The 27,342-nt window shown below is 43.2% G+C and overlaps 3 protein-coding genes across 8 annotated transcripts in view; 2 read left to right on the forward strand and 1 right to left on the reverse strand.

The window, feature by feature from the left end:
• Positions 1 to 3,958: 3,958 nt before the first annotated feature.
• On the reverse strand, positions 3,959 to 12,915 carry elovl4a (ELOVL fatty acid elongase 4a). The gene is made up of 7 exons (XM_029254452.1): positions 12,758 to 12,915; positions 10,726 to 10,812; positions 10,206 to 10,393; positions 10,013 to 10,093; positions 8,558 to 8,729; positions 7,590 to 7,717; positions 3,959 to 6,335 (listed from the first exon to the last, which is right to left on the reverse strand). The coding sequence occupies exons 2-7, from the start codon at positions 10,790 to 10,792 to the stop codon at positions 6,039 to 6,041; spliced, it is 933 nt and encodes a 310-aa protein (XP_029110285.1). The 5' UTR covers positions 10,793 to 10,812; positions 12,758 to 12,915; the 3' UTR covers positions 3,959 to 6,038.
• Positions 12,916 to 13,029: 114 nt separating this feature from the next.
• Positions 13,030 to 24,375, forward strand: ttk (ttk protein kinase). Of its 4 annotated transcripts, XR_001966347.2 has the most exons (26): positions 13,030 to 13,173; positions 14,191 to 14,281; positions 14,542 to 14,779; positions 15,568 to 15,674; positions 15,800 to 15,943; positions 16,249 to 16,363; positions 16,583 to 16,664; positions 16,749 to 16,873; positions 17,478 to 17,580; positions 17,678 to 17,786; positions 17,897 to 18,119; positions 18,454 to 18,560; positions 18,860 to 19,003; positions 19,641 to 19,801; positions 20,080 to 20,219; positions 20,611 to 20,737; positions 20,845 to 20,937; positions 21,121 to 21,278; positions 21,449 to 21,600; positions 21,891 to 22,015; positions 22,111 to 22,185; positions 22,358 to 22,534; positions 22,699 to 22,795; positions 23,133 to 23,218; positions 23,986 to 24,168; positions 24,298 to 24,375. XR_001966347.2 is itself a non-coding variant. In XM_018757410.2 (25 exons), exons 1-25 carry the CDS (start codon positions 13,063 to 13,065, stop codon positions 24,070 to 24,072), a joined length of 3,177 nt encoding a protein of 1,058 aa, XP_018612926.2. In that variant the 5' UTR covers positions 13,030 to 13,062; the 3' UTR covers positions 24,073 to 24,375. The 4 variants fall into 4 exon arrangements, 3 of the variants coding, with proteins under 3 accessions (XP_018612926.2, XP_018612928.2, XP_018612927.2); XM_018757410.2 differs by having other exon boundaries at positions 23,986 to 24,375; XM_018757412.2 differs by lacking the exon at positions 13,030 to 13,173 and adding an exon at positions 13,778 to 13,832 and having other exon boundaries at positions 23,986 to 24,375.
• A 1,953-nt stretch (positions 24,376 to 26,328) lies between these two features.
• The window catches only part of bckdhb (branched chain keto acid dehydrogenase E1 subunit beta), a 39,535-nt gene continuing 38,521 nt past the window's right edge, over positions 26,329 to 27,342 (forward strand). For all 3 annotated transcript variants that reach the window (XM_018756920.2, XM_018756923.2, XM_018756922.2), the window contains exon 1: positions 26,329 to 26,548. In XM_018756920.2, coding sequence (XP_018612436.1) covers positions 26,350 to 26,548 — 199 coding nt within the window. In that variant the 5' untranslated portion in view covers positions 26,329 to 26,349. The remainder of the gene's footprint in view (positions 26,549 to 27,342) is intronic.

The following is a 27,342-nucleotide window of genomic DNA, read 5'->3' on the forward strand; positions in this document are numbered from 1 at the left end:
TTCAGACCTGGAGGCTCTAAAATGTGCTTGTAGAGCCTGGAGCCTCATTTCCTATAAACCATCCATGTGAGTTTTCCACATCATCACCCGCTGTTCATAGTATGTCATTGTCTCCTCCATGGCATCATGTGGCCTCCAGTGCAAAAATGCCTACATTGAGTTGGTGGAGAGGTTGTCTGAAAAGTGCGCACTGTGCTCCCAGGGCAGTCATGGGACATGGTGATAACAGCTGAGTCTGGAACAGAATTAGCAGCAAGCAAATTGGGGTGAGAGTTTGACAAAAGCAGGTCTGATCTCATGTTATATACAATAACAGTCTTTCTGAATGCTGATTGCCCTTAAAACCAAATCTGGAAAATGAACATGCATAAATAGTGTAGGGAAAAGGAGTTTTGTTCCATTCTCATTTGACTAGGCATATCTCACATTCTTTATACTTAGTGTCAGGATAGTATTCTCAGGATGCAAAATGACCATATGCAGAGTGCCTGGAGGCACAGCGCATGACTGCTGAACCTGTCCTGCTTCCAGAGCCTGCTTTGCTCATAGATATCAACTGCAACTGAGACACAGTGAACTGCTCACACTGCAAATAATCAATAGTTCTGCAGTTTCATCAAACGTGTACCACCAGCACAATGGCAAATGAGCACACGTCTAAAAATAAACAGAACAGTGCTTGTATTATTGTTATTAGTTATTTTGAAATGAGTCTGCTGTAAAATATTATATATAAAGCAGTTGACAACCTAATGCCGAGCCTAGACTGTGCTCATATAACTGTACTCCTGCACCTCTTTTTATTAAATCGTAGAGCTGACGGTGAAGTCTCTTCCCTGCAGTTATGTAGGGTGACTTTAGAGTCAGGATCTGTCACTCCCTTCACTCGGGTTTGGTAGCCCTCTGGGGACAGACACCCTGTCAGACAGTCAAGATCTATCTGGGCAACTTATGCTGTTTCTGGTTGGGAGCTGTGCCATGCACCGCCCTGGTTACACTTAGATTTACATTTAGTCACTTAGCATGCGCATTTCTGCAAAGCAACTTATATGTCAGACTAAAAACTGCATTTTGCCAACAAAGAGTTACAAATGCAAATGCACAACCTTTGAAACACAGTCTGTCTGTCCAATACCACCGTTTTTGCCAACAGACACAAGTAACTGACTACAGAATTGAAATACAGTGGTGATTGTGACTGATGAAGTTTATATGTATATATAACGCTTTACATATTATTTTTCTTAATAGTGTTGATTTTTATTTAATATAATTGATATTCAAGTTTATGGTGCACATAAGAGATCAGGAGAGAAGTGGGTCTGAAAAAGGTAATCAGAGAATCACTCCGGAAACCATGTGGGTTGATCAAGGACGCCTGACTCCCACTGAGAGACAGCATTGACTCCGAGAGGGCCTTTGCCTCTACTGCGGCTGTCCCGGCCACTTCCGAGCAACCCGCCCTGAGCGGCCAACCACAGGAGCCCCTCAAATGCGACCCTTGGTGAGTGACCTCTTCTATCTGGCCTCATAGCTAACTGTTCCGATTGTCCTGTCTTGGGGAGGGGGAGCCAACCAGGTAATCACATAGGCATTTGTAAACTCCGGAGCGGTCAGTTGCTTTATGGACATAGCTTTTGCTAGCTCACACGGCATTCCCACGTGAGACTGTGACGTAGCGTTACGGATCAGTGCACTTGATGGGCAACCGCTGGGGAAGGGTGTGGTGGAATCCTGTACCAAGGCAATAGAACTTCAGGTAGGGGCTTGCCACAGGGAGCCTCTCTCCTGTATTTCTTATTGCGTCCCCTGACAACCCAGTTAATCTGGGGTACACCTGGCTGGCCCTACATATCCTGTATTTTCCTGGAGCACGAGAAATCTGGTTTCCTGGGGAGAGCAGTGTGCCTCCTCCTGTTTGTTCCTACCCTGTAGAGGTATAGGTATAGGTCTTTATAGGTCTCTCCCCATTCCAGTGTCTCTTCTGGTATCAATCTCCCCTGTTTCCATGGCACCCTGGGTCCTCTGATGTCCCTGCTGTACATTCCTGGTTCCAGAAGAGCGTGCGGTTCAGGAGCACCTGTGCAAGAGTGTCCACCAATACAAAAAGCAGGTTGACAAACATCGCTGCACCCTAACCTTCCAACTGGGACAAATGGTGTGGTTATCTACCTGTGACATCCACCTCAAGCTTCCCTCCAGAAAACTCAGCTCCCGCTACATCGGTCCCTACAAGATCCTTTGACGCGTCACCCCTGTCACTTACTGGATACAGTTGCAACCACACTTACTTATATGTCCCACTTTTCTCATCTCCCTGCTCAAGCCTTACAGTACCTCCCTGCTCCAGGCTTGCTGAGGTGGAAGAACACAGAGCTCTTGCTGACTGTAGCTAGTGATCAGGTGTCCCAGGTATGGGAGTTCCGATCCTTCGACTGTCTTGTTAGCCGTATCCAGACTGTTTGCTACAGTCCTTAATGTACTTGTCCTCTCTTGCTGGTGCAAAGTCATGAACAAGGACAGTTTGGTCAGCAGGGGGAGGGAGAGACTCCAGTGAATGGCTTGTGGCATGCTGAGGGCTGGATGGGGGGGGGGGTCACATGACTGAGTCAAAACTATGGGGCACAGGGCGGGGCTGTGACAACATAATAACTAAGGATGCCAAACTGGAGGCTGTAAATGCCATTGCCCTCATTAAGAGGAGTGTCAATGACAATTATTTCCTGTCTCATATATAAGAAACATGTATATAATATGAAATAGCTTCTATATAATAAGAGATGTATGCGATTTTTGGTGCTACTATTTCTCTCATAAGCCAAAGGTGCTCTGAGCATCTCTGTACTGTTGTTGCATCTGATTATTGCAAATGAACCATTTGTTTGTTACATAATAATTTGAATGACAACATGGTGTCATCAATGACAATGAAATAAGTGCTAAAAAAGAAATTGCTGGGATGCTGAGGAAAGCCACATGAAAGATATCTGTGAAAAACTGAAATATAACAGGAATGCAACTGTTTCTATTGTTGTCTCTTCTGTTGATTTCCCTCTCTTCCCACCACCCCCCAAAAAATACGTATTGGGATGTTTTCAGATTTTATGTTAGCACGTTTTATAAAACATCTCACTCAGTCAAGAACATCGTGGTGGAGGACTGCCACAGCCAGGACTATAGCTCAGCTAAGCAGAGAAAAAGCAGCTGGATTTCGAAGTGCTGTGTACGGTTACCATGGAAACCTTTGTTCGTGCTGCACCAACTGCAGCAAGGTTTGGGTGGGGTTTAACACCCTCATTGTTCGCAAAGGATTCAGCTGTCGTTCAGGCAGGTAGACACCGAGGGACAGGTGCGTCACAGCCCCATCTCCAGATCACAGGCTTCCTATGAATGTGTACAACATGCTTATGACATTGAGTGACAGCTTATGCATTATGAGTTTATTACATGTAACAGCAGGGAGGTGATGGAGTGGATCACGGATGGAGCAATGAATGATTCATGCATATTGACTCACAGTACAGATGACAGAATCTTTGCAGCTGAAATGCTCCCCCCTAGTACCCCCCATGGGTATTTTTTGACCGGCTTGTCAGTGTTCTGCCTACATGCCCATGTGTTACTTGGCAACCGGCCTTTGATCTGTTAGTTTCACGCTGATGTCGCTGTGGGCCATACCTATCTCTGCCCCATCCAGATGACATATTTCAGTGAGTAAATTATCACTGTAAATTGCTTTGGAGAAAAGCATCAGCTGAATGAATAAATGTGACTGTAACTCAGTCCATGCAGACATTCCTTTTCCCCTTCTGATGTCATCTTGGCTGCAAACTGGCAACTTATGCTTTTACTGCATCAGCTCATGAAAAACTGGCAAATGTTTTTAATTTCAGACAAAAAAAAAACATGTAGGTGGGGTGAAATCGTGCAGCAACAAGAGGAATCGAGTGCACTGGTATCGTGTTTATTCAAACAGAAACTGCATCAGGGAGACAACTGAATGGGCAACACTTCTTGCACAACATCCACATTCCACAGTAAATACTTTAAAATTAATAAATAAATTAAAAAATAAATAAAAACACAAAGCTGAAGGACACAATTCCGAAGTGTACAAATAAATACTAAGTAATTATCCGCAACCGGAGACATGTAGAAATATGGACAGACCTAGGGCCGAGCCACAGACCTGCTGGTCACAGCGAGGCTGCAGCAACGACCGTGCACACACATTCTGAGGGTAGAAATGTCCCTTTCCCCCGGGAGGGGGCACAGTGGACAAAAATCTTCAGCTGAACCCTTTTTTGTTAGGCTGGACTCACAGTCGCAACCTGCAGTCAGCAGTCAGTGATAGCAACCCTCAGCCAAGAGACCACCCTCATCCAGCTTAAAACAATTTCTATTTTTATTTATTTTGTCTATTTGTTCGTACCATTCTGAAGCATGGAAACTCTGCGAGGACAGGTGCAAAACCTGACAGGCTGCGACAATAAAATGAACAAAAAAAGAGCTGACAAGAAAAGGATCTATTTAAGACGTCTCGATAATACGAGACGTCTATGTATTGGTAATAAAAGAGTCTAGAGAACATCAGCAGAGTAAAATACGGCTCAGATGGTGACAAGCAGCAGCCCTAACCCTCTGCTAGTCATGTAACTAAGGAATGGGTATCTGTGTTTATGAATCATTTTGATAAGTATATGATTAAGCCAAATCACTGGACGGGAGTTTTATGCCAGCAATGCAATATTTAGATATGTTACAGTATTTCACCTGAATTCACAGCAGAAATCAATGTACAGGCCTGGGTGTGCGGAGATACCAGTGGAAAGCAGCCGCTGGTATGTTCAGCGTTATGACCTTTTTGCCTCGATCATGTATCATACGACAAAAAAGGTGGCTGTGGAACAGGTTAAAACGCTGTTGGGCAGGTTCATATTTTATGCATAATAAAGGGGAATCTATTACAATCGAAACAAAAGAAAAGGACCCACAGAACAATGAGCCGTAGCTGATGCAGCTGGGAGTCGAACCAAGAGACCCGCTGTACATGAAGAGTAATAACAAAGTAAGCCCATGACATTGTACAACAAATGTACCGCTGCGTTCACGATGACATCACGCACCAAGGGCCATGTCTCAGCCAATCACATTGAGCCCTGTGGCTGAAAGGCATATGAGGCTGTTTAGGGGCAGCAGGGGGCAGAGTGGTTAAAGCCTCTGCCATTAGACTACAAGGTCCCAGGACTGAACCTCATCCTTTGCTGCAGAATCCTTGATCAAGGTAATTACCCTGAACTGATACAGTAATAATTACCTGGCTATATGAATGGGTAAATCAGTGTAAGCAGCTTCATTTTTTAATTTGCTTTAGAGAAAAGCATCAGATAAATGTGTATATTTACCCATGGGCCTCAGTTGCACATCAATCTCTGGTGAGTTTCTGCAGTCGTGTGCCTTATATTGCCATCTTACTGGTGCTGTAAACATCACTGAACCCTGGCCCAGGTAGTGGGAGGGTGGGGTTAGAAAAAGACACTTTAATACAAATGCCTTTTGCCATTAATAGTTATTAAAAGGTAACAAAACAAAAAAAAAAAAGGTCAACAAAGGAGGAAAGAAGATGCAGGTTTGGACACAGTAATGAATAATGTTGCAGGATGCTGCGGTATAGATGTCTTCTATATAGAAACAAGCGTGCTTATGTCGGTTTTGCTGTATGTATATGTGTGTGTGTGTGTGTGTGTGTGTGTGTTCGTACAATTTTTGCTTGGCTTGTTACAGTAGCCTTTCCTGAATTAACGAATCAGTGTCCCAGACTAGTATGAGGACAGCAAGGACGCACAGTCTAGAGCTGATGTAACAAAACCTTGAGATGATGCGGACTCTGGCGATGTTGGGACACCCACTCCTCTGCGGGGCAGTCGCAGTCCCATGTGCACGCGCTGCACAGGGGCGTGCTACAGGGCCAAGAACGCAACCCTGCTCCCAGCTCTGCTGTCCTCCGGGTGTCCACAGCAGGCTCCCACCGAGCGATCTTACTCCCGCTTTGGCCTACCCCTCTTCCTCTTCCTCCCATTCTCCACTGCAGGTTTTTCCTCCATCTTGCTCACTCCGTTGGTTGCCGTGGAAACACCATTGATCACGCCGCTGGGGACTGCTTTCGAGGGGCCGTCCCGGCGGGGCTGCCGGCGGTAGGTCTGGTAGTAGAAGTTGCCGAAGAGAATGATGAAGGTGATGGCGTAGCCAATGAGAGCCCAGTGCATCCAGTGGGGGAAGTCACAGTCGATGTAGAGGGACACGGCTGTATGGCCAATAGTGACATGGAACTGGATCTGAAGGAAGCAACGGAAGGGAGTCTTAATACATTTACATACAATTTTCATGTGACAATTTTCTCCAAAGTGACTTAAAACACCGTTTTACCCCTTTATATTATATAAATTTACATTTATTCATTTAACTGATGCTTTTTTCCCAAAGCGATGTACAGCTCAGAAAATATAATGTGTTCATTGCATCAGCAGAAAGAGGGACGTAGATGCCGACGTGTGATTCTAAACTACAGTTAGTTTGTTACTTTCCACCATATGAACCAATGCACATCACACGAGTAGCGGCACAAAACATTATCCAAATACTGACAATTTCTAATCACATTTCTAAAATTTCTTTTTATATGAACATTTACATTCCATTACAGGAGTAGCTGCGTGAAGGTTTATCCACTGTGTAACAGATGTGATCTCAAAGTTATAGTGCCTGCACATTTACACATTACATGAACTTAAGAGATTGTGGGTGAAGTGAGTTTCATTAACACAGCCACATGCTTTTCACCACTTCATACTAGGGTAATTACCCTGATCAACAGTATGACAACAGGATGTGGGACTGGAACCCACATCCTTCAAGTCCAAAGGAACGGCTCCAACCACTAAGCCACCTGTTGCCATTAACAGGCTTCATGAGTTAAAGCAAGACTTCCTCAGCACCCATATGTAACCTCACCGACTAAAGGCTGAATTTGATGCATTAAAAGTGTCAAGAAGTACCATGAATAACACCAGAACTGTCTCAATGAAGGTTTACTAGGTTAGTCTTGGCTGTTCTTGATCTACATACAGATCAGTCCCGACTATAACCCCCCCATCACCATTTTGCATCTGACTTTTTAATCTGTAATTTGAAACATTATTCATTACGTATATAATATATATGCTTGACTTCTTGTCGTCTAAATTATAAATGGTTGCATAAAGATTTATTTTGTAGTTCATTTTATAAAAATTTTCTTAAGGGTTTCTAGGTATTTGGGGTAACAGTGAGCTCTTTATAGAAGTTTCATTTTATGAAGTGTCTAGTGTATTAATAAACCAGTTCATACTTATACTGCACCATTTAATTTGGCATTTGTTGCGCCCAGAGTTTCTCCGACCCGACATTTCCAATTATCCCGCCACCTGTAGTTCACGTTTTGTGACAGTCGAGGCTGAACCATACATACTAACACACATCTCATGCCCACATTTTCTGATTTTCTCTCCTGTTTCCAACGGGCCGTTCAAGAACAACGAGCAGATTCCTACCATCTGAATGATGGTCAGATACTTCTTCCACCAGAGGTACTTGTGGATCTTGGGTCCGATTGCAGCCAGGCCGTAGTACAGGTACATGACGACATGGATGGCTGCGTTGAGGTGTGCGCCGAAAAAGGCTGCGGGAGGGTGAAACCAGGTAAATGTGCATGCCTGACAAGCATCCATCATTTACAGCTTGTATGTGATCGCGCCCGTGTTTCAGGATGGTATCCATCCAGTCCACACACCCCCCGTATTACACATGGTTCTTGCAGTGCCCCCCACATTTGAATGCTACAGCACCAAGGTAACAGGGGGCTAACAGAAACACATAATTAACATAAAATACTACAAGTAAAAGGAAGAATAATTAGTCTGTGTGCATGGCTTATGTGGGAAAACCTAAAAGGCCCTTAAAAAGATGACTAACAACAAAAATGTTCTATAGGGATGAGAAGTCTGCTGCTTGCAGGCATTTTAATAGGACGGGGGGGGTAAGAAATGGGCTGCTGACAGCCTTGGTATCTTCTCATAGTTTCTTTTTAATTAAGCTGTTTATTTTGCACTTATTTTTACTTAATTGTTTCCATGTTTCTACTATTTTGCTAATTATTGTGGTCTTTGCAGTCCATGTACTGTCCCTGTGTCCTATTATTTTTGTCTATCATTCAGCCACTGGATTCAGCTGGACATCTGTGTAATAATCATACCCTCATAACCTGTCACGTCTTCTGTGGACTGGGCATGTGTCTACTTACGTAATGCTTGTTTAAGGTGATGAAGGCGCATGGCAGAAACATGTCTTTACAAATTAAATGTGTAGTTTGCTAAATGTGGGAGTATCGTCCCACTTTTTTATCCTAATAAGAGTAACAGAAACCTAGGATTTGGGCGGCCAAGTTTGTTCTCCGGTTTCGCCTTTTATTGATATGTCTCCTCTGCAACATGCTCATATGCGGTATAGTACCAGTACTCACACTGCCCTCCAGCCACCCACTTGATGCCAATCCACCACAGCGTGAACATGGAGCAGTGGTGGTACACGTGCAGAAAGCTGACTTGGTTGAACTTCTTGCGCAAGATGAAGAAAACCGTGTCGAGATATTCCACGCCCTTCGACACGTAGTACCACCACAGGGCTGCCGCCACCTGTCAGGTGAAGAGGGACCCATTCAGCACCAATGTATTCATAACAGAGCAGGAGCATAAGCATCGGTGTGTGCGGAACAGCGCAGGTGTCCACACCGGCGTACGTAAGTACGAACAGAGCTCATCGTATTTGGGCAGATAAAACACAACTACATGAGTAGAAAACGAGACAGGCAAGTGATGCGGTCTGTCATGGGTTCCTTGTGATGCTCAAATATGCAAATGAGCTGCAGGGTATAAACGCAGCTCTAGCTCCAGAGGTCTCTTACATGCAAGGCATCATGTAGAACCTGGAAAAGTTTTGGTAGATGCTGATCACATGTGGAAAGAGAGGGGATGATTGGTCTGACTCCTTTAGCAAAACCACATGTCATACTTTACATGACACTTACGTTTATTCATTTCTCTGAAGCATCTCTCCAAAATTACACTAAGCATCTTTCAATGATTCATCCATTAATACAGCTGGGTAATTTTTACAGTATCAGTTCAGGGTAAGTACCATGGCAGGAGGTGGAATTCAAGCCTGGGCCCTTTGAGTGCAAGGGGGTACCTCTAACCATGATGCCACCTGCTGGCCAAGGAGTTAACGCCAGACATAGCGGCCTGACATTTTTCTTTTATTTGTTTGGCAACTTCCAATAGTCATCAACACATCTGATTCCTGTAAAATGCGCTTTTGGAAATATTTCACATTTCAGTTCATATAGTCTAGGAGCGTAACAGGTGCTGCGGCAGTTAAAGACACAGACTGAAGGTTGGTGGTTTGTTCCCCCTCAATCCATTGCCGTACTGTTCTTGGTTAAAGGTACTGCTCAGTAAAACACCAAGCTGCATAAACGGGTAACGATTTCAAGTCACGTTGGATAAAAGTGCCAACACGGCTACTTCGCATTTCAATTAGCTGATACTTTTCTCCAAAATGACTTACAATTATTTAACTATTTATACAGCAGGATGATTTTTACCCTGTCAATTTAAGATGCCTACCTTGATCGAGGGCATGAGGGCAGGAGGTGGCATTCAAGCCTGGGACCTCCAAATGCAAGGTGGCAGCTCTTTCTTTATTTTAATATTTTATTTGCTTTAAGACAAATTTAAACTCAAAATAATTTTAAACGACGAAAAGTAAAAAATTACCTCCACAAACTCCTCTTCAGCGTCAACCGTCATCCGATAAATATATGCAACGTTCATCTTCTTGCTACTTTGTTCGCAAAGGTGGCAGCTCTAGCCGCTACGCCACCTACTGGCCGCACACACACCCAGCCACGCTTGCTTACCCGGACTTCGTTTTCGTCATCGCTGTAGTTGACAGGCTGGCAAAGGTAGCTGTAGCCTGCAGCCCGAGTGGACAGAAAGAGCTGGAAACGGAGGAACACTGACTTATAAAGACATCCTCCCGATTATACCGATTATAAGTTCACTGCCTAACATCCTGTGCCCCCATTCTCTGCGGAGACGGGCCATTCACACCTCCTTCCAGATGAAGAAGTTGAGCACCACCATGCTGAAGTTGTACGTGATGAGAGTCTTCCTCAGCTGGAACGGCTCTCGGTTCCGCATGTACTTGGGTCCGAGCCACAGGAAGAGCAGGTAGAGGGAGCTGATGGCCAGGGTGGGCAGCGGAGAACCCATGAGCGGCCACTTCTCTACACGCTTGTCTGTGGGACGCGCACACGTATGCACGCAAACACACACATTATTGTTTTCTGTTACTGGAACACGTAAATACATCAAAACATTAAAGAAGGCGCTTGGGTTCTGGAATCCCAACTGCATACAAATTATTTAAAGATAAGGGCAGGACAGCACTGGCAAGCTTTGTGAACCATTACATTTGACCAAAAAGCAATAAATTTAACGCGGAACGGTTTTTGGCCGAGCGCCTTCGAGAGCACGCGTGTGCGTTACGTAGAGACATATACAGAGTTTACGGGGCACGTCATAGAAGCGCACACACAGCAGGGACAGCAGTAGGGAGGCAGACACTCACCTGCGATAGTAAGGGTCCATTTGTACAACTCTACGGTGTCACTTATGAAGTGAGTTACAATCTCCATGGTGCCGTGTCCTGGTTGTCCTGCGCAGAAATGGCGGCAACAGAGTGGTTAAGGAGCACAGAGGTTGAAAGGACGTTTCGTTCACAGAAGAGGACCTGTTGCACCACCATACCGGGGGGAACTGTGAACCCTTGTGAGTAATCTAGACTACAGCGGTAACATACTGTACTGTACTGTATCCAGAGCTGCTGCCTTTGGATCCAAAGGTTGCTGGTTTGAATCTCACCCACTGCTGCAGTACCCTCAAGCAAGGTACTTAATCTAAATTGCTCCAGCAAAATAACCCAGCTGTATGAATGGGTTAATAATTCTAGGTACCTTGCCGTTGTAAAACGCTTTGGAGAAAAGCGTCAGCTAAATGAAGAAATGAAAATATCCAAAAGTAAAATATTTATTCAAGTGTCACCAAATACAGCTATTAATGCTCAGTTTTGCTGATGTTTCCACCTATTCTCATACGATGCGCTCACACATATCACTGTACATAATTTATCATTTAAATGGTAGTGAAACTGATGCTTTCAAGTGGTGTTTTAGCACCACATCTATATTGCTTCTTCAGTGTCAGACACCAGGCACCTTCAGCACGTTAACATGTATATATTATATATTAAAACACTGGTGTCCCACTGAAGGTGCCTCGTACCCTATTATTTTGGGATAGGCCCTGGGCCACCATGTCCCCGCACTGGACAAGCGGTTATCGGTAATGGAAAGCTGGGCGGATTTTTTTTTTTTTAGGTAACACCTTTGTCCATGGAAACTTGGAACGCCAGATTTGTGCACTAAGCTACTTACCATGATTTACCCATTTATACAGCTGGGTGAGTTTTACTGTAGGGATACAAAGTAAGAACCTTGACCAAGGCTACTGCAGCAGGAGCGTGGATTCGAACCCAGGACCTTCCAATTGTAAGACCGTTATACTACCTGCTGCCCCTATTTAACAGCATGCAAGAGTCTAAAAAATTTAAAAAAAAAAAAGTCAAGTAACAGTACTTGTGCAAAAATTTACTTAAGTACAGGTAACGGAGTAAAAGGAATTCCTTACTTCCCACCTCCAGATACTAACATATAACAACAGTCACACTTTCCTGTGCTGTGGCCCAGGAGGAAAACTGGGCTTTTCCCTTTCAGCCACTTATAACAGCCCATTCATATCATTACTGCACATCTGGTAAAACAAGGGACAAATCCCCTGCGAGCAGCTTCCCATCTGGTCACTAACGGGCCTTCATTCCACCGGATCCACACCGTAAAGTCAAGGAAGGCAGGTGAAACAGGCCCCGGGGCCTGCTGTCGACGGGCATTACGTACCGCAGTCACTACAAGTTATAACCCCACAGACGATGTAGGTCACACCGGATGGAGAGATGGTTGCAGATGGAGGTAAAGATGGATGCAGAGTGGTGGATGCAGTGATTATAGAAAGAGTGATGGATCATGGATGGATGTAGTGGATGAAGAAATGGGTACAGTGGTGGGTGAAGAGATGATTGCAGTGATGGATACAGTGATGGATTCAGTGGTGGATACAGAGGTGATATAGTGATATTCCTGAGTTAGAATCCACCCACCCACGGAATAAGCCGCATATGATATATGAACGCGCGCATGGGACCGGCGGTTCCGCAAATCCGAGGTCCATCAGTTGAAGGTGCGACCGCCTTTGTTTTGTTATGAAAGCATGCAGATAATTAAATTAAAAAAAAAAAAAAAAAAACATTTTATTTCGCACAAGACAACACGATAGGGATCCGATCGACAAGCACGAGGCTCTATATTTCCGCTATGATCAACGTAGCGTCACTGATCTGATGGATTAACACACTACAGATCGTGTTTTTTCCACCCCGCACACATGTCATGTCAATGTCCCAATGCACCAGGGACTGAAATACGACAACCACGCGCCGCACGCCTCGCGCTGCGGTACTCTGCGAATCAAGCCGCCGGTTCCCTTACCTTTTTATAATAATGACATTCACGGCAAGGTCGCGGCGATGCACAACACGTAGGATGAATTAAAAAAACGCGCAGAAAATTGCTGTTTACGTTTCAGCATAAGCCTAGGGTTCCGCGAGGCGACGACGACGTCCGATGTGAAAACCATACATGACGGCTGTCAGGTGCGCCTCGCGCTGCGGCTCTAGCGCCGATCATTTGCGGACGGAGCGCATGCGCGGCGCAGGGGCCTAGTGTGCGCACAGCGACGGCGCGGACAGGGTTAATGGTAATGGTTGTATCCGTTAGAATTAGCGCACCATGCCATGGCCCACATTGTAATAGGGCTTTACTACCCCCTTCCTCCTTACAGTGGACATGGAGACTACCTGCACGTTGGATGGACAGAGCCCATGCTTTTTACACGCACAGCTACAGTAAATGATGAACCCCGCAGTGGTTGTTTTGGTTGGGAATGTATAAAATCATCTGGTGTGATTAAAACAGCCCTTCCTGCTACTAGGATAGATGAAAATTGAATTTTCGTTGAACGTTACGTATTATGAGTTGGGATGATGGACAGCACCGTGCATCCTTTTATCTAAGATCGCCATATGATTTGTGACCTCATTTAAACACTGAAAGCATTTACACATTTGTTTAATTTCTTTTCATAAAAAAAGACTTTGTTTTACTCAAACGATGTAGACAATTGGTTGTGACCGCGTGTCTCGGATTGCGAGTAGCAATATGGCTGTAAAAATATAATTATTAAAAAAAGAACTAAAATTTTACATTTGTAAAACATTTTTTATTTCCTCGCTCTAGTGAAAAATAAGTAAACGTTTACAAAGCAAACGAGAAGACTGCTTTGCAGCACTAAAGACCAACGCCGTAGGTAGCTCGCGGACAAAACGTCAACGTCTCACACGAGCAGCGCACGACGTCTCGCGATGACGGCCTCTGGAGGGAACTCGGAAGTCATGTGCTGCGAGTAGTAGTTTAGGAATACGAACTGGCCAATGAGAGGTTGAGCGGACAGGAAGTGGCTGATTTGAAACCTTTTCACGAAACAGTCGTCTGAAGAAGTGATCCGGTTTGTTCCTGTATCTTATTACTACACGAATAAAAACAAAACCTTACGTCTTTACCAGTGGGTATTCTGTTTATTGCCTGAATTAGCGTTATAAAAAGGTTATGTTTTATATAAAGCTGATTTTTTTTTTCTCTCAGTCTAAGAATGAAGTTCATGTTGTGATGCTGGGGTGAGGCGTGCCGGCGCGTGGTTAGTGTGGAGGGAGTGTGTGTGAAGGTTTCTTTACGAGATTTAGTCTGGATCAGCTGGTTCGTTCCCTTCCATTTGATGTGAAGATCCGGTTTTGCTCACAATGATTCAATGACACATGTTTTTTCCGAAGTGTCACACTCTGTCTGTGTGTGTCTTTGGTTTTCAGATGGAGGAGGATGAGCACACGGACAGGCAGATGCAGTTCGCCCTGCTCTGTCAGAAGCTGAAAAACATCAAAACGACGTACCTCTCTGAAGGTAAATGTTGCATTTTTTTTGTCATTTATAGCCTTACCATCACACACCACTGTGTGGCAGTCACTTGTCTGAAGGTCCCACCTCCTGCTGCAGAATTCTTGATCAAGGTACTTACCCTGGACTGATAGACAAATACCTTGCTCTATAAATGGGTAAATGAATGTGACATTGTAGGTCACCTTGGCCAAAAACCAGGTAAAGATCCTAAGAACAATGATGGCTGTGAAATTTGGGGTGACAAATGACCATCTATTTTGCAGATGATACGAGTCCAAAGCATTCAGACAACGTAAACCACATCCTCAGCTCCAACTCGCCGGAGACCTGCTTGACGTACCTGAAAAACCTGGAGAAGCGAGGAGACCCTCAAACAGATTCGAGCCTCCTTACAAAGCTGATTGACTGCTACACACGTGTCTTCTCCTGCCTGCCCCTGGTCAAGCATAGCCAGAATGAGAGCTACGCCAGGATGTTGGTCAGATTCGCAGAGCTCAAAGCGTGAGTACCCGTCAGCATTTTTAATCAATGCTTAATTAGCACACCATGCATGCAGAAATTTTGTCATCTCTGGCAGAGGTGTTCTGAGCCTTCTGAGTTGTAATAATTACCATAACACATTTAATAAGCTTGATTTGTTCCTTATTTTGTTAATTGATATTAGGCAGTATTTTAAAAATATTGTGGACAGCAGTACACATGCAGATAAAAAGATTTTGTGGGTCCATAATATCAAATACATATTTTTACACTACGTAGTGAGAATCTAGCCAGAAAAAGTGAAATTATGCACTCATCACTTTTTTTTTTTTTTTTTTTTTTTTTTAATAAAGAAAAACTTCAGGTATGACACATTTGAGCATTTCTAGCCTGTTTCACACGTGGATCAGATGCAAGTGAATTCATATTTAAATTACTTATTCCTCCCGTTAATCCAATCTAATCATTTTCATGTGGGCTTTTAGGATAGTTTGAGAGTATTTGTGATAAATTGCACGTTTTTGTTCCTGGACCTGGTGACCCCCCCTGTTTGATGTTACTGTTTTAAGGTTTTGTTTTAGTATTCTAAAGACAAAAAAATGTCTCACTTCACCTTTACTGGGGGTTAGTAAGTAATACTAATTATAACAAATCCTCAGTTCTTTTAGTTCTTGATGTAAACTGTCATTCTTTCAATGGGTAGCTCAGGAACTGTTGTTGATTACATGGATGACAATAACAAGCAACTTACAGAAAGATTGCAAGGACCAATACTGAGAGTCACTAGTTCATTGATTTTGTTCCTGCAGGATTCAGGAGCCAGATGATGCCCAGGACAACTTCACTGTGGCAAGATCAAACAGCAAGTGTTTTGCCTTTGTGCACATTGCTCATGCTCAGTTTGAACTCTCTCAAGGTGGGGCTTTACACACACACAGATATATATACATATATATAGGATTGCTATAAATGGAAATATACATTACACACTTTAATGCATATATCTGCACTGATTTATTTTTTTAAACCTGTTTCCCTTAGGAAATCCAAATAAAAGTGCTTTGATAATCCAGAGGGCATTTGCTGTCAATGCCAAACCCACAGAACTGTTGGAAACTGCGCTACAAAACTTAAAATTGGGGAAAACTCAGCTGTTGCCCCCAGAAGACAAGGAGAACTTTGCAAGTAAGTTTGTTTGATTCCACCTACATTGGCACAGGACATATTATGCTCGGGACAACCTTTAATTATGTCTAGAACACAAGACTACTATTTTGCACTGTAAACAAACTTGATGCTGTATCACAAATAGATATAGTGATATTTTGTGTATCGCACTTAGACAGCATATTGATTTGTCATTGTTATTTCGATGCAAAGTACTTATTTGTTCAATATAGTGCCATGTAATGAACCTTGAAGTGCTGCTTTTTCAGCACAAATCATACAGAGAACGGTGCCATTTAATAGTCTGGTGTTTCCGCACTCAGTGCCAACCCTGTCGGTTGCACAAGCCCCAGCAAAAGGCCTTGCAGAGCCATGCAAAGTGTCTCGGACCTCAGATGGGACTGGTGACCTGCAGTTGGGGAGCTTGTACTGTACTAGGTATGTAACACTAAGAATCCCATGCTTTGTTGTCTGAGGATGTAACTGGTTTGTTTTTCAAGCCCTTTATGTTTCCTTTGGTCACTCAGGAATTGTCTGTGTTCTGTAATATAACACTTCAGAGCAGAAAATCATTGACGCTGGTCATTTCTGAGATGTCAGTAAGTTTGGGAATTTCACTACAGGGGTTGGGTAAAAAACTGCTTCCTGTTCTTTTAGCATGGATCAGAGGAACAGTTCTCAGGAGGACCCTGTTCCAGTTTGGAGATCTGGCTCCCACAGGAGGAAGCCCAGTACCATGGTAGGGAGTGGTTCTACCCACTGTTGTCAGACAGGTCTATGAGGATACTCTTTTCACTGCTCTTTGTGTCTTGTTGCCGTTTAGCCGGGGCGAGTCCCACTGGTTCCCCTGCCCATTCCTGAAGATGACCCTAATGATGATGATGATGGTGGTGGTGGTGGGAGGCTGATGAAGAAGAGCGACACTTCTCAGAGCAGTAGTTCAACCTGGTGAGTAGCGTTGACTAAAATTTCACTCCATGTGTTTGGTTCATGAGAACCTTAATTCAGCCTCAGTATTTTTCCCATGATGCTATGACTTCAGAGGTTTGGGTTTCTGTCTTTGGTGACTGCTGCATATACTGATGTGAATTCACACAAATTTTTACGGTACACAAAAGACCACAATAACATACATGGTATGCAAAGTCTTACAAAGTAGGTCTAATGCATGTCATTGCAGAATTGATATGCGAATGTATGCTCAAATCATTGAGTAGTGATTTGCCTATAAAGATGTATGCCGGTGCGAATGTAGTACTTTACAATCATTAATTATCACAGTCTCTTTCAACTGCCTATGCTTGCAGACAGCAATACATAAACATATAAAATAAATCTCATAACAAGCTGCGTTGCTTTGACTACTTTTTTCCCCCGCATCAAATTCATATCTGCCGAAAAAGCATTGATGATATTCAATGGGTATCGGATCTGCCAAAAACATTCAAAGTTCAACAATGTTTGAATTCGAACTTCGTCACATCCCTAAAATTTAAATGGTGCCCATTTTCTTTATTCAGTGTAATAATTTCTTTTTTTTATATATATATAGTTTGAGGCAAGCATCTGGATCAAAGTCCAATCCCATGTTTTCGTTCTCCTCATCCAAGAAAAGCAATGGAGATGGAGACTCTTACAGCCTGCTCAATGTGAAGGTGGGCCAAAAGGGGATGACAATGTGGTAATCTCATTTCTATGAAAATTGGGTGCTGTAGCCTGAGCTTGTTTTTAACATCTGGTTGCTTTCCTCAGCCATCCGTCATCAGTCCTGAGCAGCTTCCATGGGAGGATATAGGACCTGTGGACTCAACAACCACGCTGCTGCGCAGGCCAGAAAAAAAAGCTCCTCCTAGGCCAGAAGGTTCCTTTTGATCATCTAAAAATGAGCCTTCCAGTGTGCCTTGCCATTTGTCTGACTTAGATTTACGGTTTTTTGGTTCAATGCATGTTTGTTGGTAAATATCCTGGCAGACACCACTGGAAGTATAAGTCAGATCCTCAGCTCCAACTCGCCAGAAACCTGCTTGGCTTACCTGACAAACCTGGAGAAGAGAGGGGACCCTCAGATGGATTCGAGGCTTCTCACAAAGCTGATTGACTGCTACGCACAGGTCTTCTCCTGCCTGCCCCTGGCCAAGCACAGCCAAAATGAGAGCTATGCCAGGATGTTGGTCAGATTTGCGGAGCTCAAAGCGTGAGGACTTGTCCATGTTTTAATCCAATTATTTCAAACTTGAAATTGGTACACCATGCAGTTTCTTATCTTCTATGGTAAAATTATTGCTAACATCATGATAATCATGCTTATTTCATTAAATGAGTCATGCTAATTTTTATATTATTTAGGTACACAAATTAGAGATTATTTTGAGATATATTCAAAAATTAATCTTAAAACTAGTAGATGTAAAGGTTTTATGGATCAACACTAATATGTGCATTCCTTGTTTTAGGATGAGTTTACTTTTTCCTGAGTCTGGTCACTAAACCAAGTGCACAAAAACATCCTCCATCTGTTTTTCGTGCAGGGTTCAGGACCCAGATGATGCTCAGGACAGATTCATTCTGGCAAGATCCAGCTGCAAATGTTTTGCTTTTGTGCATATTGCTCATGCTCAGTTTGAGCTTTCTCAAGGTGGGCTTTCTCTCTCTCTCTTTCTCTCACACATGCAGACACAGGAAGATTCCTTTCTTAGCATGATCAGTTTGGTGTTAAGGTATTCGAAGACAATTAGCAGAACCCATTAACCTGCCAGACTTCTGTTTCTGCCGTTTCTTCTAACTAAAGCTACACTAAACAAAAGTGGATGGAGTAGATGAATCAGTGTTTTAGTTTCCTAAAAAAAAAAAAAAAAAAACATGTCCAAAGTTAGTGTTCTGGTCAGGATTCAGAACCATTCTTTTGAGACAAACCATGGATCTTTTTCTCAACAGGAAATGCATCAAAATGTGCTTTGATCCTCCAGAAGGCCTTTGGGGCTAATGCCAAACCTACAGAACTAGTGGAGACAGCATTGCAGAATTTAAAGTTGGGCAAAACTCATCTTCTCCCCCTTGAGGACAGGAAGAATATTGCTGGTCAGTCTTGTCTCAGAGCAGAACAACCAGAATTCACAGTCCTGTTGCTAGAGTACAGGTAGTCCTAAACTAACAACATGTGGTGGCCATCTCATCAGCCTTATTTTTGAATCGTGATTTGCTCGTAACATTTAACAATGAACACTCTATCCACTGTACAAAGATGTTGACTTGCCGTGCTGTCATATTTATCGTTTGCATCCAGTTTGGTGTTTTGGTGTCCAGCAACGACTATATTTTTAGTTTTTTTGTTGAAAATGTACTCGAAGCAATTTATTCTTTAAAATGGGTAGTGAGCCAATTAGTAGAAGTTCTGATGGTGCTGAAATGAAAACGCAAAAGAAAATATTTCAAAATGAAAGTGAAAATAATAGTTCAGCTTGCGAATATAGTATTTTAATATGAATAAAATGTGAAATTGGAAAAAAATATAAAAGTTCTCTCACACACCATACCTTTCATGCATGTTCATGGTTTTTTTTATCGTTATGGTTTTGTATAATACAGTATAAGGGGATTTTGACTACCAGCAAAGTCTACTTAAAACATCATCATCATAACAGAATCCTGTAAGCTGAGGGCTACCTATATTGTATGTGTATTTGGTATCCTGATGATTAAATGACCCCTTTTCCAGCTCACACCCCATCCCAGGCATCCAGTGGAGGGCTGCACGAAGTGCAGGAGACTGGAAACCAGGGTAGCAGCTCAAACAATGGACCATACAAACCTCTCTACAAGGACCTCTCTTCAGACTGGAAGATTCCAGCTCGAATCACCAGGCACCATTCTGCTGAGGTCTGTCTTCTGCAAAACATTCATGCAAACGAAGTATTTCTTCCTGAACCACCTCCAGAAATGCTTTTTTTTTTACACCTTTTTTTAAAATTTGTCTACACTGAGTTGTATGTTGCTTTGGAGAAAACTGTCAGCCAAATGAATAAATTTAAATTTATGGACGGAAAACCCATTTTATCTCCTGATACTAATTGTAGATGATGTGGATCCTGTGAACAGTACTTTAAATTCAGGTTTTGATCTGTTAGGATGAACAGTTTCCTCCGTGTTGCTCTCAGGAGAAGCCCATCCCGGCTGACTCGATGCCGGCTTTCCGAGGGTCAGACCTGACGCCCACCCCTTCCCTCCTGCTGTCTGTCAAAGCCATCCCTCCCCTCACATGCCAGACACCCACCTACAAAGCACCAAGCACCAACAGGTGAGGGAAATAGGGGTTTCGAGGCTAGGCCATGAAGGCATAAAGCTGTTTTTGCCTTGTTTGTGGGTTTTTTTTTTTTTTTTTTTTTTTTTTTCCTTCTGAAATTACCTTTTTTTTTTTTTCCACCAACTGTTTAGTCAAGTCCAAGGTTGATGCTTTGTTAGGTGCCACACTGTCATTCTGGATTGTCGTTTTATCATTCTTATGCTCTTTTATGCACTGAACACAAAACCGAGGTTTGCCATGTTCGCCGTACTCTTCATATAGTATTGCCTTGTTCAAAAGTGTGTATGTTTTCTTTGGGAGAAGTGTTCTCTGTAGAAGAGCAGCAAGAACCGGTTGTGTTTTGGAAGGGAGAATGGTAATAACAGTTGTCTCTTTGACTCTACAGCTACGTCACTCCAGTGCAGAGAAACCCTCCTACGAGAGCTTCTGCCTCAGTGCCACATGGTGCTGGGCAATCCCAGCTGCCTTGCACCCCTGTAAACCAGGTGTCCTATCCCCAACAAGCTTCTCAGGTGTGGACAGTCAGTGGACTACATGGGGAAAGCAATTTGTGTGATGCAGTGTACCTTATGACCTGCACACATCCTACACTGACAACAAAATTATCTGTGTGTTTCAGGGTTCTGTAGCTGCTTTTTCAAATGACTCCATCACAATTAAAGGTCGACAGTTCTTTATTCTGAAGATGATTGGTCGAGGAGGGTCTAGTAAGGTATAGATGTGAGCTTGCTGTGGGATTTTGTATCAAACCTATTTTTGTTTACAGTAAAGTTGTCCAAATAATTTCACATAAGATACAATCAATGGTATGACAACATATAAAATTGTGTAAACTGAATCATGTGGTTGGTATCCATTTGTCCAACTTGTTGTGCTGGGTATTGCGGATAATCAGGTGTATCAGGTGTTGGACCATCGGAAGCAGTTGTTTGCTGTAAAATATGTCAACTTGGAGGAAGCTGACAGCCAGACCATTGAGAGCTACAAGAATGAGATTGAGCACTTGAATCATCTACAGCAGTACAGCGATCAGATCATCAAGCTGTATGACTAGTAAGTTTCTGCTATCTGTCCTGCCTGTTGTGTACTGTTAGTCATTGTTCTTCTGCATACCTAGCTAATGTTTACTGACTGACTATAAACAGATTGTCTCCATGTCTCTGAAGGCTGCATGAAGATGATTTTCAGCTCCTGCATGTGAAAAATGTGCTGTTTAATTTCAGTGAGATCACCAACAGCTACATCTACATGCTGATGGAGTGCGGAAACCTGGATCTTAATACTTGGCTGCGGAATCATAAAGGGGTCAACCCCCTAGAGAGGAAGTTCTACTGGAAGAACATGCTGGAGGCGGTCCACACTATCCACAAGCACGGTAAGAAGTGTAACCTCTCTGTAAATGGCAGCTGGAGGGCTTCAGTCTCAATATTTCAACGTTCTTTGTGTCTGTGTAGTGGGGGCGGGACTCAGCAGTCAGCCCAGCCATGTGCAGATGGTGATGTCAGCAGTATCTCACAACCCCTTCCCCCATTTCTCTCTCTCACTCACTCACTCACTCACTCACTCACACCCTGATGCACACAATGTGTACAGAACACCTCATGGCTTGGGTGCTTCACCAGTTCCGATGTTGAACCATGTCATTATTGATGGCATCTTTTGTAGGAATAGTCCACAGTGACTTGAAACCAGCCAATTTTGTGATCGTGAACGCTTCTCTGAAGCTCATCGACTTTGGCATTGCCAATCGCATCCAGCCTGACGTGACCAGCATCGTGAAGGACTCACAGGTATAGGGTGGGTGTAGTCACAGGTCCCTTGGGCTGCTTTGTAGGGCCCTTTACATATAAGAACAGATCATTCAACGTGCTGTTCTGTCCCATAGGTGGGCACTCTGAACTACATGCCACCGGAGGCCATTAAAGACACATCATCCAAGGCCGGCAAGCCAAGTTCTAAGGTGAGCAGCACCTGTTCTGCAGGCTCACCAGTGGAGCCCTAGCAAGGGCCATAAATCCAACACTGGGAGGAGGTAATGGCCAGTATCATAAGGCCAGATGTGCAAGTGAAGCACTGCACATTTACCACTGTAATGGTGGTTTCCTGTGTAAAGCTGCACTTTCTCTTCCCAGATCAGTCCGAAGGGCGACGTGTGGTCTCTAGGGTGCATCCTGTACTGCATGACCTATGGAAAGACCCCTTTCCAGAGTATCACAAACCAGATTGCCAAGTTGCATGCCATCACTGATCCATCGCACCAGATTGACTTCCCAGACATTCCTGAGAAGGACCTTCTGGATGTCTTAAAGGTGCATGATGTTGTCATTGTACTTCATCCCTTGTGGTTGTGGCATTATATGTAAACTACTTGTACTATTAATTGTGATGTCTGAAATGTCTAAACAGCTGGTGTACAGATTCCTGTGTTGGCCTGTTCTGAAAGATGATATGCTGTTTGTGATGTCAATTACAGAGGTGTTTGGTGAGGAATCCCAAAGAACGAATCTCCATTGCTGAGTTACTGGCCCACCCGTACCTACAGCTGCAGCCGCACACAGTCCCTGAGCCCGGTAATTGCTCTTGTCGTATTATTATTTTATTTTTTTAAATCAATGCTTTTGTAAAGGATGTAATGTGAGATTCATTCCCATTTTACATTCTCACTTTACTCCATTTTGTTCTTAATCACAATTTGTTTACAACAGAAATACTGGTTGGAAAAAGTGTACCATCAATAGTTGCAAAACCGGAAATTTTTCCAAAGGGAGTTTTTCAAGGCACTCCATGCTCACAGCAGGGTTTCATTGTATACACACATACTCGTGCTCGTGGAGTGGTACCCAGGTGAAGAAGTGATATTTCTTAAATTATGTCGGCAACATGTGTTCTACTTTCCCCAATTTGCAGTTCAGCCTGTTAATAATGAGCTGCAGCGTATCCTCAATGACCTGGCTGCTCTACAGTCACCCAACAGCATCGCCAGAGCAGCCAGTGTAAGTACTACTTTCTCCTCTTCTGTTAACATACAAGGTGTGATCAAAAAATACAGCGAATGCACATGCCGACACAAAGGATGAATCCAGTGGGTGGTTCTCCAAAAGAACTAAAGGGCAAATGATGATGAAAAGGGCTGTCAAAGGACGGGACCATTTGGAATAAGTGTAACTAGCCAAGGGGACTTTTTGAAGGTGGCAAACCCAATTTTTGTATTTATTTTTAATGCATACATTCACCATATTTTTCATCACACCTCACGCATAACTCTTTGCAATGAAACTAACAGTACTTTTACATAAAGTAAATAGCAGGTGTTGTGAAATAACATTGTCAAAGAAGGCATACCGATAAAGTTTGTTACCCCAAAATCACATGAACCCACATTTGGCACAATAACCTTGCATGGCTCCCAATTTTCACACTATTGTGATTACTGTCTTTATAAAGTATAACCAAATGTAGTGTAACTAAAACCAAATTAATGAGTAAAGCACTAAAGTCTTTCAGTGATTCCTCTCCCATATGGCACTAACCAACTCACTATACTGGGTAGGAATTGATCCAGTATTTTGCATCTCCCTTCCCTTTTTGAAAACATGTTTGATGTGATAGCCAGTTATTTAATCATCTTAAGGTTCTCTGCTCTGGGGATCTCTGGGTGCTGTTCCTCTGAAATAAAGATGCACACCTGACCAAGAATAGGAGTGGCATGGCATTGTGACTCCTGGGCTGCTCACCCTCACACTCTCTGTTCCACATACAGAACTTGGCCAAAATGTGTAACAGTGGAAAAAGGCTGGATGTCTCTGAGTGTCTGAAGTCCTCCAGTCAGGCATCGGGGAACATGTGAAGAGTTTTTGTGTTTTCTGCTACATACTGAAAGCTGGCAGCCATCCCGTGGCTTTAGTGTGCAGGAGACATACTTTTTTTGCTCCACCTGCTCACGGTATGCAGTTTTTGTGCTCTATGACACACTTCCATTTATGCTCTTGCTTGAACCAAGATTTTGGCCTAACTTGGAAACCACTATGTTCACCCTTTTGTCTTTGCATTTGGAATCTTACTGTTACTCCAGGTAATTTGCAGGAGGAATTGATTTGTCCTGAAGCACTAATAGAACCACTACTCTTACCATCACGGAATACGTACCAACAAGCTGCAGTCTTAATTTAGTCATTTTACATAATACAGCTTTTTTTTTTTTTCCTAAATGTATGTTCTTCTGTTAAGACAAAAAAAAAACAAATAAACTTGTATATTCTTTGTTTCCCTTGGGAAAATTTTCCTAGCAGTGTGTTAATCAGCATTATGCTAAGCCAAATGTCTAACTTGACAATGTTTTAAGAATAATTTTCTAAATGAAAGGGTTAATCTTAGCTAAGAATTTGATGAGCCTGAAGGAAACGGCACAAAGCTGCTACAGCATACATACAAGTAATGAACACCCTTATCACGGTGCCACAAAGCACTGAGCATTGTTCCAAGGAGTGGTACAGTAGGGAAGGGAATGGTACCTTGCGGATATCCATTTACTATGCCAACAGACATAACTGTTTGTAAAACCACAAAACTGAGTGTTTTTCTACAGTACATCAGTGTATAGTCACAGGTGAGGTTACACCACCCCAGAGTTGATCATTAACCTTTGACCTAAAGTGTTCTGGTACCAAATACAGCTACGAGTTAACATTTATTTAAATGTGATATTTATGTCCTGTCTGTGACCATAACTCCCCTCTCAAGTTCAGGTTAAACTAGTCTCATTACCTGTGTCAGTGTCCTGGTCTCCATCAATATAGATGGTAGGCAGCACTTTCTCCAGCACCACATCCACCGTTTCCAGCAAGACTTGGTACGCTGCTGTTTGCTGCACACAGCGCTGAGTTTTCCCAGGTAAACTCACACGGATAAATGCAAATCTTAGTGAATCGCCCACTAACACCTATGGCCCTGTCTCAGGGCATCTTCTGAGAATGAACGGGACCTCCTCCCATTCAAGATGGTTTTCAGAGCATCGCTTCTAGTATTTCCCCTTCTTTTCATGCTCCCCTCAGGTTCTCACTGCTGCCACACCATCCTTGTTTGTTGTATTCTGAAAGCTTCACGGCTGCAACTCCGCAGCTGCTTAAGGAAAATCCACACGCATCACACATCATCTGCTTTAGTGTGCAGTGCAAGTGTAAACTTCAGTTTTTGTTGTACTGTTTTGTATGTTGTAGCAGTACAGCTGTAATGTTAAGTATAAAAAAAAGTACATTTACAATTGTATATTTGAAAAGATGATGCAATCAGAACATATCACATTTATGTAAACTGCAGCGTGGTAATTATATGGAAATGCGGGTAAGTGTGTTTCTGTAAAAGCTCTGTCAGTCATGCAGCTGTTCCAAAGACTCTGCATTATGATGGATATGGCTGTGGAGGTCCGCTTCTCTTAACACCAAGCTATGAAGTCTGTGCCTCTCAGTGTCAATAAAGAGGATCTGTCAGTTCAGCTCAGCTCAACAAGGTCTCAAGAGTTTGACAAAGCAAGAGACTTGGGTGTTTTGGTGTTCTGTCAGTTGAAGTTGTGATTCTCCCTTTTGACCTAAATAAATACTGAATGACATATGAGAAAATCTGTCTGTGATGTTAAGGCAGATAACCAAAAGATTTTGGTTTCCGTCTTCAAATGAAGCAGATTCTTTTACTGCTGCATTTGCAGTTCTCAAATTTCAAAATGGGTACATTGAAATTTTGGTATTAAAGCATCACTACCTTTTCTAATTTCATATTGTACATCTACATAACTTTTCTCTGGTAATTATACTAGTGGTATACATATGCAGAACCTTAAAATTAATTTTTAGCACATGTTCCATGGTACTATTGTCTTAGCTCCACCCTAGTACGAGTTCTGAGTATCAGTTAAAGTATCCTTAATAATTTCTTAATTTTGAGGCAACTGTCACAATAAAATGTGTTACAAAAATAAATTCTTAACATTTTCCATAAGCCAGACTTCAGGTGTTCGACCGCTTCCAATCGCGTCATCGCTTCCACCTACGCTCTCCACCAATCACAGCATACTGTGCACAACGACTATGACGTCACGGCTGTTTCCGCTTCCGGCGCAGTAACAACAGCCATGGCGGCAGCAGTGCGACTTCTCCTGAGAGCTGGTAGCGCTTGCAAGTCTTCCGTGGCCAATGTTCACCGTGGTGCGGGGGGCGGTCTTGGCAACGCGGCGCCGAGCGCTTCTTCGGTCTGCGCCCCGCACACGAGCACGCAGAGGCGCCATGCTGCGCACTTCACGTTCCAGCCTGAGCCGGTGCCCTCTCAGTACGGTGAGGCGTCATCATCACAATCATGATGTCCTTGTGGAGTCGCTCTCTCTCTGTAACCCTGTGGCTGTGTGTCTTTTTTTAATTCTATCTCTGCTATTCCCCTGCACAGTTTGCTTCTTTTAAAAAAAGAAGTCGACACAATTAAACTGTACCATTAAGAACAGAGACCGAGTGACAAAAAAACTTTTTGTGGAGGGAACAGGCGAGGGGAGGGGCGGGTAGCTGTCGAAAACTCGCTTTTCTCCAGCTCTGACAATTAGAATTTGTTACTCGTCAGATCGTTCTAAATGCACAAACGATGCACGTGATTATAACTGGTAATTGAGAACAGTTTATGAATGTTTAGCACAGTAGGTGGTGCAGTAGTGAAGGATCTGGCCCTCACTCCCAACTTGTCCTCTGCTTTGGCATATGGTTGGTGGTTCTGAATCATCAGGCATTTGCTCTGAACTTGTTTGTAAAAGAATCCGTGCTGAGCGTTTTGAAATCCTCTCACCCCTGGTTTTTGTCATGCGAGGGCACAGCGGTGACATTTCTGACACGTGTGTGTTCGGGTGTCTTGGGATCACCGTTTCCCTTATGAGCCACACCATCTTCACCATGAGCTCATTGTTTTTGCTGGACCACTGCACTGGGGTCATGCGGTCGTGTCAACAGTGCGAATGATAGTATTGAAATGATTCAAACTGGTGAACTTCTTTGAAAATATTGTGCATGCATAGTATTAAAAATGTAACATGGGATACTCTTGAATGTCATCGATTAGTATCTCTCTTAATTAATTTTTAAATATT

The sequence above is a fragment of the Scleropages formosus genome, chromosome 8 (genome assembly GCF_900964775.1).
Source record: "Scleropages formosus chromosome 8, fSclFor1.1, whole genome shotgun sequence".
Taxonomy (NCBI): domain Eukaryota; kingdom Metazoa; phylum Chordata; class Actinopteri; order Osteoglossiformes; family Osteoglossidae; genus Scleropages; species Scleropages formosus.